Genomic DNA, 17,561 nt, shown 5'->3' with positions numbered 1-17,561 from the left:
GTTTATCAGGATCAGGCTGTATTCCTTCGGCACTGACAACGTGCCCAAGGTATTTGACCGCTGGTTTCAGCAGGTGGCACTTGGATGGCTTGATTTTGAGGCCATATTTAGCAAGAATTTGAAACACCTCACCCAGGTGCTTTAAATGGTCCTCATACGTCTTGGAGTATACAATGACGTCATCCAGATATAAGAGTACAGTCTCAAAATTCCTATGGCCTAAACAACGTTCCATCAGCCTCTGGAACGTTCCTGGAGCGTTACACAGTCCAAACGGCATATAATTGAATTCAAACAGGCCCATAGGTGTAGTGAAAGCAGTCTTTTCTCGATCTTCTGGGGCCATGGGTTCTTGCCAGTACCCACTGGTTAAGTCCAAGGTAGAGAAATAGGCTGATGACCCCAGAGCAGTCAAGGACTCTTCAATGCGTGGCAATGGATATGCATCTTTGTGGGTGATTTGATTAATTTTTCTGTAATCCACGCAGAACCTTATGCTGCCATCTTTTTTTCGGACAAGAACTATAGGCGCAGCCCAGAGACTATGGCTGTCCCGGATTATATTAGAGTCTTTCATCTCTTTTATCATCTCTTTCACGGACTGATAGGTAGTAGGTGGTATGGGTCGGTGTCTCTCCTTAATAGGAGGATGAGAGCCGGTGGGTATGGTGTGTTTGATTACACTGACCTCTCCGTAGTCCGTGGAGTGCTTGCTGAAAGCCTGGTGGTGCTCCTTCACCAGCTTCAGGACTCCCTCTATTTGCTCTTTTGGGGTGGATTCGTTCCCCACATGTAGTTCTTCCCACCAGGATGTCGTAGGGGTGCTGCTGCTCTGTGTGGTCTGGAACACCTCCGTGGCAGGCAGACGGATCACATCCTGGAAAGACACTTGAAAAAGCTGAGCAACGGGGCAGTGTTTAAGGAGAGTAACGGGATGATCACCAAAGTTAATTAAGCGGACAGGCACTTTACCTTGAGACACGGTCACCAGGCTCTTGGCTGTCCGTATGAAGGGATGATTTTCAAAGGGAATAGGTTCCACTAGGGCTTGATAGTCCTGGCCCTGGAACCCCAATACAGCACGGCACCACAGGATGATCTGGGAATTTGGAGGCAGAATTACCGGCCGGTTATCCCGGATCCGGACAGTGCAAATTTCTCCTTTCTTGTTGGCGAACCTTTGCTGAGCACACAGCACACTAATAGTCTTTTGAAGCAGGTGAGGCTGAAGATATAGTTTGATTCAATGCTTCAAGCACTTCGGGGTAACAATTTTTTAGAACGTTAGTCCCTAAGATCACAGGGTGTCCTCCTTTATCTCCTGCTTGTACCACAATCACGCCTTGCTGTGGCAGGGTGGCATCTCCCACCTGCAGGGTAGGTTCCCAATACCCATGCACTTTCACGGGCTTACCGTTGCTGGCAATGATATCAAGCCAGGACTCTGGTGGCTGGGTGAGGAGACTTGGATCCCAGAATTTGTCAAAGGCAGGCCGTTGAATGGTGGTGACCTGTGACCCAGTGTCCAACAGGGCTTCAAAGGATATCCCGTTGATACATATATTAATTTTCGGACGGGATCCTACATACTTAGGCATCCAGCTTGGATCCTTTGGACCTACTGTTCTACCTCCCGAGGGGCGGTCCTCTGCCTCAGGGGTTGCCCGGCTTAACTGCCAGCACATTGATTCCGTATGTCCATATTTCTTGCAGTGGTGGCAGACAGGCTGTTTTCTACTTCTGGGCCGGTACCTCGGTCGCCCATCAGGCTCTTTTGGGTATACGTCTCCATATGCAGGTGGGAGCCTTGGAGGAAAAGGATTTTCATCTTCTAGTAATAATGGTCTCTCCCATTCCTCTATCTTTTTGCACACCTTCTCTAGACTTAGAGTAAGATGGTTCACTTGCTCCATGAGGGCTGCCACTACGTCTGTAACTGGAGCTTGGGTCGCCTGACTGACTCCTGCAGGTCCCACATTAACAGTCTTTGGTTGGCAAGCCTGGGGTTCATAGGAGGCTGCCGGCCCTGGAGCAGGGTTCTGGCCCAATATACTGATGGCCAATTCTTTAAAGTCCAGAAATGCACAGTGGGGGTGTTGAGCTGACAACATGCGTAGCTGGCCCTTTAAATGCTCATTACTTACGCCTGCAATGAATTGCTCTCTAAGAGTCCGGTCCTGGTCCTCAGCTTCTTTAGGATCCACTTGGACTACAGCTCTCAGTGTCTCTTGTAAGGACAGGGCAAAATCACGGAGCGACTCCCCAGGTTGCTGCTTTCTGTTGAAGAAACGCATTTTAACTTCTGACACCGTTCTGGCCTCAAACGTGGTGCCCAATCGATCAAAGATCTGTTCCAGGCTACTTTTCTCAGAGCGGGGCCACGACATGACTTCCCTGCGGGCGGCCCCTTCCAACTGAGCTAGGAGGATCTCCATTTGCTGTTCGGCATTTATGGGGTAAAGCCGGAACAAGGCCAGTATCTGTTCCCTAAAGTCCTTTAACTTATGGGCTTCCCCTGAATAACGTGGGAACCAGGGGGCCCCAAAATAGTACGGCATAGTTAGCGGCATCATGCTTGGTGGTGCCGCGGCGGCAGGGGCCCTAGGGTCGGCTGGGGATACTCCAGAAGGCACGACTGGGGCCACCTGTCCGATTTCCTCAGGTGTGGACATGGCGTTGCTAGGTGGGTATGTAATATCACCGACGGGGCGGCCTCTTGCTTGTCTGCCGCGATCCCCTGCGTTCCACTGTGGAACGCGGAAGTCGTGCGAACTCCAGGGAGTGGCGTGACGGATGCGTTCCAGGGTGGAACGCGGAAGTCATCCCGACCAATCGGCGAGCGCTGCGCACTTCCTGGTTTTACTTAAGGGCACTCGTGAGGCAGCATGGCGTGCTGTGATTATTGCCAGAACGCCTGCTGCCTCACGAACCTGTATTGGACATTACACCAAACCGGAACCTGCTCCTTCCACACCTGTCATCTGGAAGACGGACCCTGCTCTCTCCACACCTACCATCTGGAAGACGGACCCGCTCAGTCCTCAGACTACAGCCATCCGGGAGTCTCTCCCATCACACAGCTGCTGCCTATCGCAAGTACCCTTCAGGAGAGAGAGCGCTTCTCCTCTGCCTGCTTGCAGGCTATATCCACTGCATAAATGTGTTTCATCTACTAACCACCGCCTATGAAGCAATAGTACTGTGGCGTACCCTAACATTATCCCTGCTGCAGCCACTACATAAATGTGTTCCATCTACTAACCACCGTCTATGAAGCAATAGTACTGTGGCGTACCCTAACATTATCCCTGCTGCAGCCACTGCATAAATAGTGTTTCATCTACTAACCACCGTCTATGAAGCAATAGTTCTGTGTTGAATTGTGGTTGTGTTCCTTGATCACGTGATGGTAGAATCTCTAACTCACCTTTAAGACTGTGAGTGACGCCTGAGATTCATATCTGATTGATCATATAAATCCGCAGTTGCGATCCTCTATTGAAAAAACTGCAGACGTGACAGTATCACAGCACCCTTTTAAAAGATGGATCCAGCGGAACTCACTAGACCAGGGGTGCACAACCTGCGGCCCGGGGGCCACATGCGGCCCTTGATACCATTCAGTGCGGCCCCCAACCATCTGGTAACAGACATGTATGCCTATGTCTTGTGGCTGGAAGTGTAACTACACATTATTGGTATATAATGTGTGTTCAATATGCCATAAGTACAATATTTCTGTTGTTAATACACCTTTAAATTTTAATTTCGGCCCTCGTCATTGGTTCAGTCTGGCAATATGGCCCCCAACCAGGAAACGTTGTGCACCCCTGCACTAGACATATGGTTACTTTATCTCAGAGAGTTGAGACCCTATCCACCTCTATGCAGGACCTACAGGTTGAGAACCAAAGATTGCGCTCTTTGGTTAATCAGAACATAGGAGCTGCAACTCCCAGAGAGGCCCCGGAACCCAAGGTCTGCGCCCCCGAACCTTTTTCAGGGGATAGGAAGACTTTTCGTCAATTTATAAGTTCGTGTAGACTCATGTTTGACCTACGCCCCCGCACTTACTACAATGACCGTATAAAGGTACTCACACTCATCTCCTACCTTAAAGGGGAACCCCGAGCCTGGGCCGAGACCTACTTTGATGAAGAGGATGAGGTCCTAGATTCTTTCCCCAGATTCATGGAGGCCATGGCACTCCTCTATGATGACTCTAGTAAACAATTGACCGCTGAGACGGCCATCAGAGGACTCAAACAAGGCCGACGACCAGTTGAAGATTATATTGCTGAATTTAAACGCTGGGCTAGGGAGACGGAGTGGAATGATCTCAGTCTTCGTAACCAGTTCCGCCTCGGCCTTTCAGAGCCCTTAAAAGATGAGATTGCCCGTGACGAATTACCTTCTACCTTAGATAAGCTAATTCAACGCTCTATCACTATTGACCGCCGCCTCCGTGAACGGAGAGCGGAAAGGGTCTTCACCCCCACACCAGCCCCAAGAGGAGCTAGACCTCCCCCTAAGGAGGAGCCAATGGAGCTAGGTACCATGCGGGGACCTCTCACGCCGACTGAAAAAGCCAGGAGACGCACATTGGACCTATGCCTCTACTGTGCCTCCCCTGACCACATAGTGAACGAATGCCCGGCGGTTAAAAAGAAGACAGGAGATAGGAATATGCAAATCTGCAAATTGACACGTAGTCCTTGCCACCGCAATTCTTACATATATATTTCTCTCAATCTACAGTAGGATACCGAGAGGATCATCACTAAGGCCATGATAGACACCGGAGCCTGTGGCAACTTTATAGATTCACAACTGGTTAAGTCCAAAAAAACACCCCACACATTGAAGCAAAAACCGGTCACAATTACTTTTTTAGATGGGTCCACATCCCCTTCAGGCCCAATCTCTCACCACACCCAACCGCTGCTGGTGGCCTGTGGAGAGGGTCACATCGAATACCTTATGTTTGATGTCATCTCCTCTCCCATGTTCCCAGTAGTGCTCGGGCTTCCTTGGATCAGACTGCACCAACCTTCTCTCCTCTGGCCTAAAGGGGAGGTGCAGTTGGATTCCCACTACTGTATCACCACTTGTTATCCAAACACTGCAATCATGCAGATTGCATCCACAGGGCTACCTCCCCATCTGGTTGAATTCGAAGACGTTTTAGCCAATGTGGAGCTGCCACACTCCCCCCACATAGACCCTACGACTGCCCTATTGATCTCATTCCAGGCAGCCCTGTTCCTACGGGGCGTATCTATCCACTCTCCCAGCCTGAATTAGCCCACCTTAAGGCTTACTTAGACGAGAACCTCAAAAAGGGGTTCATAAGACCGTCAACCTCACCTGCTAGCGCAGGGATGTTCTTTGTAAAAAACAAAGATGGAGGATTAAGACCAATAATTGACTATAGGGGGCTCAACAAAATTACTGTAAAAAACCGCTATCCACTTCCACTTATCCCCGAACTGATCGAGAGATTACAAACATCCCGCATTTTCACCAAAATTGATCTCAGAAGCGCATATAACTTGATCAGGATCCGGGAGGGGGATGAGTGGAAGACTGCTTTTAGAACCAGGTACGGGCTGTTCGAGTACATGGTAATGCCTTTCGGATTGTGCAATGCCCCCGCGACGTTCCAGCATTTCGTTAACGATATTTTCCGTGATCTGCTGGACGTCTGTGTCGTGATCTATTTGGACGACATTCTGGTGTACTCGGACAGTCCTACCGACCACCGGAGGCACCTGAGATGGGTGTTGTCCCGTCTTCGAGTTCACTCCCTTTACGCAAAATTAGAGAAATGCATTTTCGAACAGCCTTCCATTTCCTTCCTGGGATATAACATCTCCCCCCAAGGGATTCAGATGGATCACTCCAAAGTGGATTGCATCCAGCTTTGGCCTGTGCCACACACACGCAAAGCACTCCAAAGATTCTTGGGCTTTTCCAACTATTACCGGAAATCCATAAAAAATTTCTCGGCAATAGTAAAACCCTTGACAAGACTAACCAGTAACAAAATACCATTTACATGGTCCTCCGAGGCCCAAGAGGCTTTCGAAATACTCAAACAAAAATATACCTCAGCTCCCATACTCCAATTGCCCAACCCCGAATTCCATTTTGTTCTAGAGGTTGATGCTTCCCACCTTGCCATAGGGGCAGTGTTATCCCAACAACCATCCTCTTCTGAACCTCTGCACCCAGTTGCATACTACTCCCGAACTCTTAATACGGCTGAAAAGAACTATCCCATTGGGGAAAAAGAGCTGTTGGCTATTAGGGATGCTCTGGGCAACTGGAGACATCTCCTGGAAGGTGCCAAACATCCCATTATGATTTTCACTGACCACCGAAATTTACAGTTCCTCAGGACTTGCAAAACCATGTCGGCAAGACAAGTACGGTGGAGTCTTTTCTTTGATCGTTTTGATTTTCACATAGCCTACAGACCAGGTTCCAAAAACACAAAAGCTGACTCCCTCTCCCGGTTATACGAAGAGAGCACTGTCGCAGAGCCTCCTGCCTTATTGCTCCCGGCAAACCGGTTCGTCGGACTCGCCACGGGGTTTAAGGAACTCTTAAAACACGCTCCCTCTCAAGGGGATCCCCCTATTCCCCCTTAATTGACATCAACCGATGGGTTCTTTTTCAAAAACGACAAACTTTACATCCCTCCTAGAATGCAACCTTCTGCCATTCGACTCATGCATGACACACCCCTAGCGGGCCACCCGGGCATCACCAAAACGCTGGAGCTTGTACGTAGAAAATTCTGGTGGCCAAGCATGTCCAAATCTATCCACGAATATGTCTCCACCTGTGATATCTGTGCCTCCACCAAAACCGATAGAAAGCCTCCCTATGGGTTACTGATGTCATTAGACACACCCACCAGACCTTGGGAGATTGTCTCTATCGATTTCATAGTCGACCTCCCTCGCTCAGAGGGTTGCAACACCATCATGGTTACCGTCGACCTACTAACCAAAATGGCCCACTTCTCTCCACTTAAAAAATTACCATCATCAAAAGAAACCGTCCAGACCTTCCTCAGCCAAGTCCTCCGCTTACACGGTTTACCCGCCGGGATTATCTCCGACCGGGGCAGTCAATTTATATCAAGATTTTGGAAGGCACTATGCACAGCCCTCCAAATTGACCACAGGATGTCGACCGCATATCATCCGCAGACTAATGGTCAGACAGAGCGAGTAAATCAGTGTTTAGAACAGTACATTCGATGCTATTGCAGCCATCTCCAAGATGACTGGTTTGATCTACTGCCTCTAGCCGAGTTTGCATATAACAATTCCATGAATTCCTCCACTCAATATTCTCCTTTCTATGCCAACTACGGGTTCCACCCGACCAACCTACCACCTGATTACTTACCTGGTAATGTTCCTGCAGTTCAGGACTACCTCGAATGTCTAAAAGAAACTTCCCTCGTAATACAGGACAACCTAAAGACCGCAAAAGAACGTCAAAAAAGATATTATGACACTCGACACTCTAGTCCCCCCACATACTGTGTGGGAGACAAGGTGTGGTTGTCCACGAGAAATCTCCGCCTTAACGTGCCCACAAAAAAACTCAGTCACCAGTACATAGGCCCTTTCCCCATCGAGAAAATCCTGAATCAAAATGCGGTACGCCTAACTCTTCCTTCCAATTGGAGAATCCATCCCTCATTCCATGTGTCCTTACTCAAACCATACAAATCTAACCGGCTCCCTCTTAGGGCCTCTCCTCCTGCCCCTCCAATTGAGGTCCAGGGTGAGGTTGAGTACGAAGTCGACAAAATACTCGACTCCCGAAGAAGGGGATCATCTATACAGTATCTCATTCGATGGAAGGGTTATGCTCCTGCGGATGACTCTTGGGAGGACTCACGGGATGTACATGCTCCTAGGTTGACCCGTTTGTTCCATCGTAGGTATCCGGATCGCCCTACTCCCACGGGGAACTCCGGAGGTGTTCCTTTGAGGGGGGGATACTGTAATATCACCGACGGGGCGGCCTCTTGCTTGTCTGCCGCGATCCCCTGAGTTCCACTGTGGAACGCGGAAGTCGTGCGAACTCCAGGGAGTGGCGTGACGGATGCGTTCCAGGGTGGAACGCGGAAGTCATCCCGACCAATCGGCGAGCGCTGCGCACTTCCTGGTTTTACTTAAGGGCACTCGTGAGGCGGCATGTCGTGCTGTGATTATTGCCAGAACGCCTGCTGCCTCACGAACCTGTATTGGACATTACACCAAACCGGAACCTGCTCCTTCCACACCTGTCATCTGGAAGACGGACCCTGCTCTCTCCACACCTACCATCTGGAAGACGGACCCGCTCAGTCCTCAGACTACAGCCATCCGGGAGTCTCTCCCATCACACAGCTGCTGCCTATCGCAAGTACCCTTCAGGAGAGAGAGCGCTTCTCCTCTGCCTGCTTGCAGGCTATATCCACTGCATAAATGTGTTTCATCTACTAACCACCGCCTATGAAGCAATAGTACTGTGGCGTACCCTAACATTATCCCTGCTGCAGCCACTACATAAATGTGTTCCATCTACTAACCACCGTCTATGAAGCAATAGTACCGTGGCGTACCCTAACATTATCCCTGCTGCAGCCACTGCATAAGTAGTGTTTCATCTACTAACCACCGTCTATGAAGCAATAGTTCTGTGTTGAATTGTGGTTGTGTTCCTTGATCACGTGATGGTAGAATCTCTAACTCACCTTTAAGACTGTGAGTGACGCCTGAGATTCATATCTGATTGATCATATAAATCCGCAGTTGCGATCCTCTATTGAAAAAACTGCAGACGTGACAGGGTATGGCCCTTTAAATGTATCAGAGCGGACCGGAGCGGCAATGAGAATAACTTTTTTTTTTTTTTCACAGAAAAGTCTTTTGTCGCTAACAGGGCTCCCTCCGGTGCCCTGGCAGGGGTCGGGAACTTTCCGGTAAGGTAAATAGCGGAGCCGGCAACAGTTTTAAGTTGGTACTCACTCCGGTGGTGCTCGCTCCAAGTCTCGCGAGATGCGCGGCTACGGGCGTCGGACGTCCTGCGTACAGCGTCAGCAGGTGGGCGCGGCCTCTCGTAGCTCCGGGACTCAGGTAGGCGGCACCTTTTTCTCCAGACAGGGCGGCGTTCTTCCTCCTCGCCGGCTGGGTGATGACTCCGCCTGGTTCTTTTCGCGCCAAACAGTTCACCGGGCGCACTTGTGATCCACCTCAGGTTTAAGTGGCAAAATGGCTGTCTATTCACTGACAGCAAGCGGTGGCTTAAACAAGCAGCAAACAGTCCAGAAAACTTTATCTTCACACCGCTAATTATGACAGTTCTTTGGCCCAGCAATTTTGAATAAAACAATAGGGCTTGGTCACTTTAAGGCACTTTTTAGCACACAGTTGTATATCCGCAATGGCGCAGGAATGTTCCGTAAATCCTGTTCGTGACGCCAATTTATGCAGCATGCCAGACCTGCAGGGTATTGCGATGTGAGGTCACGGTTTTGGGCAATCGAGGGTTGCTCACTGTATTGGAGAACCCTGGGCAGGCATGCGGCAGTGAAGGAGAGGTAGACACAGTTCCTCTGGGGCACACTCTGTATGTAGGGACCAGGCCTGATGGTGGATGAGGTGCCCTGGATGTTACAGGTATTTTGAGTGCCTGGGGCAAGGTCCCTTTTGGTTTCGTGACGCCGGTGACGGTGGCACACCGATTTGTAGTGGGAATAATTGAGGTACACAGATGGTATAGTGAACCAAACGTTTCTTTACTGAACAGTCCAACTTTATACAGTAAGGTAGTTATACAGTCCTTTGTATTACAGCTTGCAAGCAGGCTTATTCCACAAGATGGCAGGTATAAGTTATGCAAGACACTCAGAGGGTAAATCCACAATGCACTCAGAATCAGGTTGTACCTTTCCTCAGAAATAGCGTACACTGTTCCTTTCTAGAACTCCTGTCTGGTTTCAATCCCAAGGCCCAAATGCCTAAATGGTGGCTTATATCCTTGGTATATATATATATCTTCCTCTCGTATTAAATCCTTGCTTTTCTTCCTAAAGCATCTGCCTATCAGGGTTACTTATCTTTGCCTGTAGTATGTTGGCTTTATTGCTGCAGAGCTGTGGTTTCTCCCAGGAGGTGACGTCCTGCAACCGGGGTGTCTCTACTGAGCTAAGCCTAGCCTCAGGAGCTTCAGGTGGACGAAGTAACTCCTCTAGTCCCCTGGAATGAACTACCACTCCCCTGTCTGGGCCTTCCTATATATATCTACGGCTCTCTAGCTCACTCTAACGTCTGGGAGGCTAAACTACACCCTGACAGGCCTGACACCCAGCTAACACAGGGAAATGCATACACATAACATTAAATGTAATAAAGACACATTAACCCCTTTTGTGCAGTGCCCACCTTTACCTAGTGGGACACTACAGAATGATTTTGAGAGATTTAGGCCCCAGTCACCCAGGCACAGCAAGGGTTCATTCACGGCAAAATGGGGATCTTGTCACCCAGCAATAGAACAGAGGATTTTGAGAGATTTAGGCCCCTGTCACCCAGGCACAGCAGGGGTTCTCTCACGGCAAAAGGGGGTTCTTGTCACCCAGCAATACAACAGACGATTTTGAGAGATTTAGGCCCCTGTCACCCAGGCACAGCAAGGGTTCATTCACGGCAAAAGGGTTATCTTGTCACCCAGCAATAGAACAGAGGATTTTGAGAGATTTAGGCCCCTGTCACCCAGGCACAGGAGGGGTTCATTCACGGCAAAAGGGGGTTCTTGTCACCCAGCAATACAACAGAGGATTTTGAGAGATTTAGGCCCCTGTCACCCAGGCACAGCAGGGGTTTGTATATGCCAAAAATGGTAAAATGGCACCTGACAATTGAAATTTTTTTCAATTTAGGGCACTAAAATTGGCACTTTTTTGAATAAAAATGGCTCTAAAATAGTCCTTGAAAAGGCTAGAGGGATGCAAAAGGCAGTAAAATGTGCTTAAGAGCATGGCAACTGCTCTGCAAACAAATGTGGATAGGGAAATAACTTAAAATGAAATAAAATAACTAAAAATTACAAATTATTAACCTGCAACTCAGAGAAGGAGGTGAATATGGAGTCGGAGGTTGAGGAGGCGGTGAATGTGGTGTTTTAGGTGGATGCAGCAATGGAGGAGGAGGAGGTAGCCAACAATGTTTTTTTTATTTTTTTATTGGGGTAGGTAGCCCCCAAAATATTGGAACAAATAAAAAAAAAGAAAACAAAGAATCATTGCACTTGACTTGAGTACAAGAATGTGTGTTTAATGGTGGTATAAATGTCTATTCTGCACAAGGTACAGATAAGTCTTGTGGGATACAAGCCTGGTTCATTTTAATGAACGTGAGCTTGTCCACGTTGGCTGTGGACAGGCGGCTGCTTCTGTCTGTAATGACGCCTCCTGCCGTGCTAAATACACGTTCAAAGAGAACACTGGCTGCAGCACCTCCAAGGCATACAGGGCAAGCTCTGGCCATGTGGACAATTTGGAGACCCAGAAGTTGAATGGGGCAGAACCATCAGTCAGTACGTGTAGTCGTGTGCACAGGTACTGTTCCACCATGTTGTTCAAATGCTGCCTCCTGCTAACACGCTCCATATCAGCAGTTGGGGCCGGTTGTTGCGGCGAGGTGACAAAGCTTTTCCACATGTCGGCCATGCTAACCCTGCCTTCTGAGGTGCTGGCGCTGACACAGCTGGTTGGCGAACCCTTCCTCCTCCCCTGCCTTCGCCTTGTGCTTCCACTTGTCCCCCGGCATCAGTCGGGAATGCTCTCAGGAGCGCGTCTACCAGCGTGCGCCTGTAGTCGCGCATCTTCTGATCACGCTCCAGTGAGGGAATTAAGCACGGCACATTGTCTTTGTAACGGGGATCCAGCAGGGTGGCCACCCAGTAGTCAGCACACGTTAAAATGTGGGCAACTCTGCAGTCGTTGCACAGGCACTGCAGCATGTAGTCACTCATGTGTGCCAGGCTGCCCAGAGGTAAGGACAAGCTGTCCTCTGTGGGAGGCATATCGTCTGCGTCCTCCGTATCCCCCAAGCTACGCACCAGTGATAGGCCCGAGCTGCGTTGGATGCCACCCCGCTGTGAACATGCTTCATCCCCATCCTCCTCCTCCTCCTCATCCTCCTCCAGTAGTGGGCCCTGGCTGGCCAAATTTGTACCTGGCATCTGCTCTTGCAAAAATCCTCTTTCTGAGCCACTTCTAAAAGACTGGCCTGAAAGTGTTAGAGATGACCCCTCTTCCTCCTCCTCATCCTGGGCCACATCCTCTTCCATCATCGCCCTAAGTGTTTTCTCAAGGAGACATAGAAGTGGTATTGTAACGCTGATAACGGCGTCATCGCCACTGGCCATGTTGGTGGAGTACTCGAAACAGTGCAACAGGGCACACGGGTCTCGCATGGAGGCCCAGTCGTTGGTGGTGAAGTGGTGCTGTTCCGCAGTGCGACTCACTCGTGCGTGCTGCAGCTGAAACTCCACTATGGCCTGCTGCTGCTCGCACAGTCTGTCCAGCAAGTGCAAGGTGGAGTTCCACCTGGTGGGCACGTTGCATATGAGGCGGTGAGCGAAAAGGCCGAAGTTACACTGTAGAGCAGACAGCCGAGCGGCGGCAGGATGAGAACGCCGGAAGAGAGCACAGAAGGCCCGCACTTTACGCAGCAGTTCAGACATGTCGGGGTAGTTGTGAATGAATTTCTGCACCACCAAATTCAGCTCATTTGCCAGGCAAGGGATGTGCGTCAAACCGGCTAGTCCCAGAGCTGCAACGAGATTTAGCCCATTATCGCACACCACCAGGCCAGGCTTGAGAATTACTGGCAGCAACCACTCGTCGGTCTGTTGTTCTATACCCAGCCACATCTCCTGTGCGGTGTGGGGCCTGTCCCCCAAACACATTAGTTTCAGAACGGCCTGCTGACGTTTACTCCTGGCTGTGCTGAAGTTGGTGATGAAGGTCTGTCGCTGACCGGATGAGGAGGTGGTAGAAGAGGAGGAGGAAGCCGAGTAGGAAGAGGAGGCAACAGGAGGCAAAGAATGATGCCCTGCGATCCTTGGTGGCGGAAGGACGTGCACCAAACAGCTCTCCGCCTGGGGCCCAGCCGCCACTACATTTACCCAGTGTGGAGTTAGGGAGATATAGCGTCCCTGGCCGTGCTTACTGGTCCACCTATCTGTGGTTAGGTGGACCTTGCCACAGATGGCGTTGCGCAGTGCACACTTGATTTTATCCGATACTTGGTTGTGCAGGGAGGGCACGGGTCTCCTGGAGAAGTAGTGGCGGCTGGGAACGACGTACTGCGACATGAGCTGTTTGAAGCTGTCCGTCTCCACCAGCCTGAATGACAGCATTTCAAATGCCAGTAGTTTAGAAATGCTGGTATTCAGGGGCCAGGCCAGGGATCGAGGGTGGCTAGGAGGGAATTTACACTTTCTCTCAAAGGTTTGTGAGATGGAGAGCTGAACGGTTCCGTGTGACATGGTGGAAATGCTTGGTGACGGAGGTGGTGTTGTTGGTGGCACATCCTCTGTTTGCTGGGCGGCAGGTGCCAACATTCCTCCAGAGACTGAGGAAGAGGCCAAGGCAGAAGCAGAAGAGGGAGCAGGAGGGGCCTGAGCCCTTTCTTGGTTTTGAAGGTGCTTACTCCACTGCAGCCCGTGCTCGCATGTAGATGCCTGGTCATGCAGGTTGTGCTAAGGTTCAGAATGTTAATGCCTCGTTTCAGGCTCTGATGGCACAGTGTGCAAACCACTCGGGTCTTGTCGTCAGCACATTGTGTGAAGAATTGCCATGCCAGGGTACTCCTTGAAGCTGCCTTTGGTGTGCTCGGTCCCTTTTGACGGTGGCCAGTAGCAGGCGAACTGTTTTGGCGACGGCTGCTCTGCTTTTGCACCCTGCTCCCGCTTTTGCTACGCTGTTGGCTCGGTCTCACCACTGCCTCTTCCTCCGAACTCTGAAAGTCAGTGTGGGGTTTAGGACCTCATCATCCCCTGCATTGTCTTCCACCCAGTCTTCCTCCCTGACCTCCATTTCTGTCTGCATACTGCAGAAAGACGCAGCAGTTGGCACCTGTGTTTCGTCATCATCAGAGACGTGCTGAGGTGGTATTCCCATGTCCTCATCAGGAAACATAAGTGGTTGTGCGTCAGTGCATTCTATGTCTTCCACCCCTGGGGAAGGGCTAGGTGGATGCCCTTGGGAAACCCTGCCAGCAGAGTCTTCAAACAGCATAAGAGACTGCTGCATGACTTGAGGCTCAAACGGGTTCCCCGATATGCACGGGGGTGATGTGACAGACTGATGGGCATGGGATTCAGGCGCCACCTGTGCGCTTTCTGCAGAAGACTGGGTGGGAGATAATGTGAACGTGCTGGATCCACTGTCGGACACCCAATTGACTAGCGCCTGTACTTGCTCAGGCCTTACCATCCTTAGAACGGCATTAGGCCCAACCAAATATCGCTGTAGATTCTGGCGGCTACTGGGACCTGAGGTAGTAGGTTCAGTAGGACGTGTAGCTGTGGCAGAACGGCCATGTCCTCTCCATGCACCAGAGGCTCCACCAACACCACCACCACGACCATGATCGCGTCCCTTATTAGATGTTTGCCTCATAGTTAGCGTTCACAAAGCAAAGTAAAAAGTGGTTAAGTCTGTTGAAAATAATTAACTGCCAATAAAAACCCTGATGTAGGGTATTGCACTCGATATTTTTTTTTTAAAACTCTATATGACAGCGGTATTTGTGGCCTAAATGTGACAGTCACCTATGCAAGTGTAATCACAGATGTGCAGTATATGAAAAAAAGGTTTTTTTTCACCACAGTATCCTAAAAGCCTTATTTGTGGCCTAAATGTTACAGTCACCTATGCAAGTGTAATCACAGATGTGCAGTATATGAAAAAAAGGTTTCTTTTAACAACAGTAACCTAATAGCCGTATTTGTGGCCTAAATGTGACAGTCACCTATGCAAGTGTAATCCCAGATGTGCAGTATATCAGAGGGATTTTTCACCACAGAATTCTAAAAGCCTTATTTGTGGCCTAAATGTGACAGTCACTTATGCACGTCTAATCCCAGATGTTCAGTATATTAGAGGGTTTTTTCACCCCAGTAACCAAAAAGCCGTAATTCTGGCCTAAATGTGACAGTCACTTATGCTTGTCTAATCCCAGATGTGCAGTATATTAGAGGGTTTTTTCACCCCAGTAACCAAAAAGCCGTATTTCTGGCCTAAATGTGACAGTCACTTATGCATGTCTAGTCCCAGATGTGCAGTATATCAGAGGCTTTTTTCACCCCAGTATGCCAAACCCATATTTATGGCCTAAATGTGACAGTCACTTATGCACGTGTAATCCCAGATGTGCAGTATATCAGAGGCTTTTTTCACCCCAGTATGCCAAAGCCGTATTAATGGCCTAAATGTGACAGTCACTTATGCACATGTAATCCCAGATGTGCAGTATATCAGAGGCTTTTTTCACCCCACTATGCCAAAGCCGTATTAATGGCCTAAATGTTACAGTCACTTATGCACGTGTAATCCCAGATGTGCAATATATTTGAGTCTTTTTTCACCCCAGTAACCAAAAAGCCGTATTTCTGGCCTAAATGTGACAGTCACTTATGCATGTCTAATCCTAGATGTGCAGTGTATCAGAGGCTTTTTTCACCCCAGTAACCAAAAAGCCGTATTTTTGGCCTAAATGTGACAGTCACTTATGCTTGTCTAATCCCAGATGTGCAGTATATTAGAGGGTTTTTCACCCCGGTATGCCAAAGCTGTATTTGTGGCCTAAATGTGACAGTCACTTATGCATGTGTAATCCCAGATGTGCAGTATATCAGAGGCTTTTTTCACCATACTATGCCAAAGCCGTATTAATGGCCTAAATGTGACAGTCACTTATGCACGTGTAATCCCAGATGTGCAATATATTTGAGTCTTTTTTCACCCCAGTAACCAAAAAGCCGTATTTGTGGCCTAAATGTGACAGTCACTTATGCACGTGTAATCCCAGATGTGCAGTATATCAGAGGCTTTTTTCACCCCAGTAACCAAAAAGCCGTATTTCTAACCTAAATAATCTCAGATGTGCACTATATTTAACAGATGTATTTTTTTAACCCCAGTAAGCAAAAAGCAGTATTTCTGGACTTGCAGACATGCAGATAGCCTGTGCTGGTGCACTATCGTTGCATGAAATGGCTGCCGATCATGTATTGATATTGATTAACTGAAGAAAAAAAAGTTCGTTTTCAGCAGTAGTTGGCTCAGGGCAGGCTTAAAAAAATTGTCCACTGCACCCACAAAACACTTTTGCTGTAGATCGCTGAGTACAAAAAACAGTTCTTGATAAGATTTCTCCCTGATCTTTCCCTCACAGCAGCTGCAGCCTCTCCCTACACTAATCCGAGCAGAGTGACGGGTGGCGCTACGTGACTCCAGCTTAAATAGAGGCTGGGTCACATGCTGCAGTTGGCCAATCATAGCCATGCCAATAGTAGGCATGGCTGTGATGGCCTTTTGTGGCAAGTAGTATGACGCTTGTTGATTGGCTGCTGTGCAGCCTTTCAAAAAGCGCCATAAAAATCGCCGAACACCGAACCCGAACTTTTACGTAAATGTTCGGGTTCGGGTCCAGGTGCCGAAAACCCTAAAGTTCGGTATGAACCCGAACTTTACAGTTTGGGTTCGCTCAACTCTACCCTTTACAGTTAATTTTGCAAAATCTGTAACAGAACCTTTAACCTATCACTTATAATAATGTTATTTTTCGATGGTAGAGTAGCATTTTACCACTACATACACCAGAGCTTGGATGCATCTGCTAGCTCTGCTCTCCCTTTTCTATACCACTGGTCTTGCTAATGTTGAATGTTCAAAGTAAAAGAAAACAAAACTCACCTGTGTGGGGAAAGTTTGTCTAACCAGCCAGTTTTATTCAATGTATTATATGACTCATAGAAGCATGCATATGGTGTGATTGAGACTTCTTCTTGGGATGACAATGAATTCGGATTTTGAGTTGTTGATTGCAGATGACTAAAGTCAACATTTTGTAGCATGGTATCTTGGAATGATCGTCTTTGTGTTTCCTCAGTGGACAATATTTTTAAACCCAAGCAAATATTGCTATCCTCCAATGTTGAATATATTGACTCCTCTGAACTTCCTTGAAGTGATAAATCTGTATTCCTCTCAGAAGAGGGTTGCTTACTGTTTAAAAAAAAAGGTATTAGAAATAAAATTATGATATACAGAAATAATCACGTTCTTAGCAGAATAAATTATGTTTTGAAGACTATTGTGCATATGGGGTAACTGCACCTTTAGGCAAGTGATTACATTAGTTGGTGAGATTAGTGCCCTTGAATACTGTATCCTGTTAATGTGTTTCTCTCTGATTCCAAGTGCAAACACACTTATTGTTGATGAAGCCTACATATTGTTAATATAAAAACTTTTT

The 17,561-nt window shown here is 48.5% G+C and overlaps 1 protein-coding gene across 1 annotated transcript in view; it reads right to left on the bottom strand.

Moving 5' to 3' along the window:
* ARAP2 (ArfGAP with RhoGAP domain, ankyrin repeat and PH domain 2) overlaps window positions 1–17,561 on the bottom strand; it is a 703,001-nt gene that overhangs the window by 619,284 nt on the left and 66,156 nt on the right. The window contains exon 6 of the mRNA XM_040419005.1: window positions 17,000–17,311. Coding sequence (XP_040274939.1) covers window positions 17,000–17,311 — 312 coding nt within the window. The remainder of the gene's footprint in view (window positions 1–16,999; window positions 17,312–17,561) is intronic.

Source organism: Bufo bufo, chromosome 2 (assembly GCF_905171765.1).
Source record: "Bufo bufo chromosome 2, aBufBuf1.1, whole genome shotgun sequence".
Lineage (NCBI taxonomy): Eukaryota > Metazoa > Chordata > Amphibia > Anura > Bufonidae > Bufo > Bufo bufo.
This window is presented reverse-complemented; position numbering and strand designations above follow the sequence as displayed.